The sequence below is a fragment of the Aplysia californica genome, unplaced genomic scaffold (genome assembly GCF_000002075.1).
Source record: "Aplysia californica isolate F4 #8 unplaced genomic scaffold, AplCal3.0 scaffold02776, whole genome shotgun sequence".
Taxonomy (NCBI): Eukaryota; Metazoa; Mollusca; class Gastropoda; order Aplysiida; family Aplysiidae; genus Aplysia; species Aplysia californica.
This window is the reverse complement of record NW_004800046.1, coordinates 1,480-5,424: the sequence shown is the minus strand read 5'-3', so window position 1 is coordinate 5,424 and position 3,945 is coordinate 1,480. Positions and strand designations below refer to the sequence as shown.

Here is a 3,945-nt window from a genome sequence, read left to right as displayed (position 1 = left end):
GAGAGAGAGAGAGAGAGAGAGAGAGAGAGAGAGAGAGAGAGAGGGGGGCAAGTGCGTGGGGGTAAGGAATATAACGGAAAGGCAGGGCCAAAGGGAGGGGATTACTGGAATACAAGGGGTGAGTAGTACCAGAGAGTATTTAATTATATTTTAGTGTCTCTGGTAGTACGCACAGAATTCTACACTTAGGTGTAGAATTCTGTGGTAGTACGTTACATTGTAAATTTAAGGTCCTTAAAATGAGGCTAGTCGATGTTAAGGGCAGTGACAATTTTGTGAGACGCCAATTTAAGTTCCAAATCCACATTGATTCTCTTTGGTTGAGTTTTTCTTTAGTTGGATATTGGACTATTTCAATACCCTGAAGCTGCAAATCGGAGGCTCCATTGTGATCAGGACTGTTGAAACGTTGGCCAACCGGTGCGCATGAGTTTTTCTGGACTGAATACCTGTTATTAAACCTAGCTCCTAGTGTGGTGGTAGTTTGACCTACATATTGAGCTGGACAGACTTTACAAGATATGCTGATGATGATCAGTATATAATAATAGTAGTAGTAGTAGTAATAATAATAATAATAATAATAATAATAATAATAATAATAATAATAATATATAATAATAATAATTATTATTGAAACTCTGTATCCCACCCCTAAGTCTTAGAGCCCGTTTTTTATTCCGCAATTGCTTGGTTGCTCTGAAATGACAACTCTAAACTTTAAAGGGCGCCGTGCTACAAACTGTCAGCATGTTCTACTGTAAGAGGAATGTTTAAGTAGTGAAAAATATGCTTACAAATGCCTAACTTTGAAGGCAATCTTTGACCTTGACCTTGACCATGGGTTCAGATGGAGTAGTCATGAATCTAGATCTACACAAGGTGTCTATGACTATGAAGTCGGATAGAGAAAAAAGGCCGCTGAAATGGCCATTGTCAAACAACGTGACCTCACACAATGCACACATCGGAGAATGTCAGCATTCAATGAGCATGCACATAATCCCTTACAACGTTCAGCCAGACGAATCATGAACATCTCCTTCGCAGCAATACTAGCATGGCCTCAAGCTGGGCTTGCTGCATATTGTCACTTTGGCGGCTTCAGTTTCAGAGCCATACAAACTATAAAATAATAATATATAACATTTTTATGTTTACCTGTAACTTATTCTTCTCTCCAGTTCAGAGAACGTTTCATCAAGAACATTCTCAATGAGACACTGAAAACAGTGTTCCAGACCTCTGTATACACCTTTTTAGTCTGCGTCGGTAGACTGGTAAACTCTAGGGATGGTGCCCCCCCCCCCCCCCCCCCCCAACAGCAATGCTGCCTATGAAAGAATTTTTCCTTATGGTCAGGAAAAAAATAGGACAAACTATAGGGGCAATATGAACTACAACGCCCTTCAAAGCCTAATATGGTAATTAAACAGGAAGGAGGCAAGTGTTATGAGAAAGAATTGTCACCGGACCTTCTCAAAAGGTGAAGGCTGCCATTGTCAAGCAGCTTTCAACTGAAAGTTATGAATTCTTGTCAATAATGTATATAGAACCTTCATCAAGTTATTGGGTCTATATACTTCGTGACTTTGTTCCTGGTTACCGGGTCTGTACTATACACATCGTTTCTCTAAACAAAGAGACATTGATCTGAATCACACTAAAACAGATATTGATACCCCAGGACAAACAGACAACGATCAAAGAAGAGAGAGAGAGAGAGAAAAGGATAAACTATAATTCTTTCTGATATTTTTGTCTGTGGTCTTGTTATTTCTCGAGGAGCGACCATCTTCATAATCAGAAACTCCTTAGCCTCAATAAACAAGACAGCCAGTATTAGTAGCAAATGAACGAATATAGAGAACAATTCAGCCATATCGAAGCCGTCCGGGCGTGGAACGTCGCAGATAGAAACTATTGATCATCATTACAATTATAAGCTAGTCTTGACATAGGTAATGCATTGTGCGCTGGCCTATTGAATCAAATGCTAGACTCTACACAGCAACACACAGGCGAGGATTTGAATGAATCGGTCTTCTTTTGCACAGCTCATAACATGCAGGCATTTCAGGCACCACTTGTTACTTCCCTTTATTCATTACTCGCTCAGGGCCTGTAATTATCTACACAAAAACCCCATATTTTCTATAACGAACACTCGGATTCAATGAGATTTTAGGTCAGGCCCGGCCACCTTGTTGAATCGGAATTCCACTGTACCATGCATCCACTAAACAATCTCAACTATAAATACTGCATTCATGACAGTTGTTTAATTAAAATGTCACCTTTCATCAATTTAAAAAAAGAACAGTTCAAGCTATCACGGTGTGCCAGGTCAAGATTTGTCAGGAAAAACGTCTGCCTCTGATGGGAGTTTCCCTTGCCGAGGATTGCCTTTTCCCGGTAATCGTAAATTTGAAGCAAGTCCTTCCGAAGATGATAACTGTTCTTTCACAATTTTTGCCATGTTCTTGTTCTCCTTGTACATCTCTTGCGGTATGTGAATCTGAAGAACTTTAAAGTGACTGAGAACGTTTTGCACTTCAGCCTCATCTAATCTGAAGTCCCGGGCAATGCTGCTTGAGGTTGCAATGTCTGGGTTCAGCTGATGTTTGCTCAGGAACTCCAGGACAGATTTGAGATCAGCACGACCTTCAGGTACTTCATATTCAATGTCCATTGCACCAAGGTCAGACTCAAACTTGGTTTCACGAGATAGAGGCAATGGTTTCTGTGCTGACCTGATCTGAAAGGGAAAAAAAATCCTGTTATTTAGAAGTCACATGTCTTTGAAATATGTCAAAATTTTACTTTGAGTATGCTGTCCACCAGTCACAACTTTTTAAAAGAAAGAATTGTAATTAAAATTTTTTACCTTGTCACTTTCAATCATGTAAATATCACTTCTGATAGGACCTATGCTCTATCATTTATTAGATAACGATTTTGAGAAACATAAAGAGTCATCTGATTAGTTAAGCACTTGACACATTACAGCGGTGTCCAAAAGAAACTTGAAAATGTAATCACCCAATCACTGTGCTAAAGCTGTGCATTAGCCACTCATATGCAGCATACTAATTTAAAGTGTAATAAATTCTGCATCATCTGACACAATAATAGCTCATCTACGTTAAGAGACGCCCGAGATATGGTCACTCAAAATTAAATTGACCTTAAAAAACCAGTCTTGGCAAAATTGTGCGAAATCCAAGAAACGTAAAATTGTCTTCGCGCTCGTATGACGAGCTTCAAAATACATATAAATGGACATGCATAGCATTATATCCGATGAATGGAGAAGTTTGTCTCTGCAATAAATAATAGAGTATTATTATATTTTGTCACAATAGTTTCAAACCAAACAAAAAACAGAGCAATCACAAATACCACACAAAATTTGGACTTCACATTCAATTTGCTCATTGTTATTTTGCTTAGGAGCCATTGGTTTCATGTAGTGCACGAACGCTTTGGGCATGGACTCAATTAAGTTTTTGACATAATTATTCGTCATTTCATCCCAAATGTCACAGAGAGTTGCAAACAAAGTCAAAGGGTCTAAATAAGGAGCAAAGTCACTTTTCTTCAGCTGTTTCGTGGAACTTTACATATCAGTAGGACTCATATCGGGGCTATTTACTGGTGACCACCCCGTTGTTGATTTAATGTGGTTTCCAAGAATTGTCTAGTGGCAAAAGCCCTGTGAGAAAATGCTTTGTTATGCATGGAGATGTCTACTACGCTGGGGCCCTTTTTCGGTGCTAAATCTAAAAAAGACAAAAACATCATTAAATGGGTCATAAAATCTAAACTAGCAAACCTATTTTGATAGTTCTTAATCTAATGAATGAACTTCCGCTATAAGAGACCTGTTTTCGACAATCACCCCCAAAAAAATTCGATTTCGAAGTCATCGTAAGGAATGTGCCT

General features: G+C 38.8%; 1 protein-coding gene across 1 annotated transcript; it reads right to left on the bottom strand.

Annotated features, from left to right (window-relative positions):
* Positions 1-2,347: 2,347 nt before the first annotated feature.
* LOC106014129 (protein NDUFAF4 homolog) lies at positions 2,348-2,758 on the bottom strand (the record flags this gene model as incomplete). Its single annotated transcript, XM_013091189.1, has 1 exon — positions 2,348-2,758. A coding segment is annotated over one exon (411 nt), but the record flags the coding sequence as incomplete, so codon positions are not given.
* Positions 2,759-3,945: the final 1,187 nt, after the last annotated feature.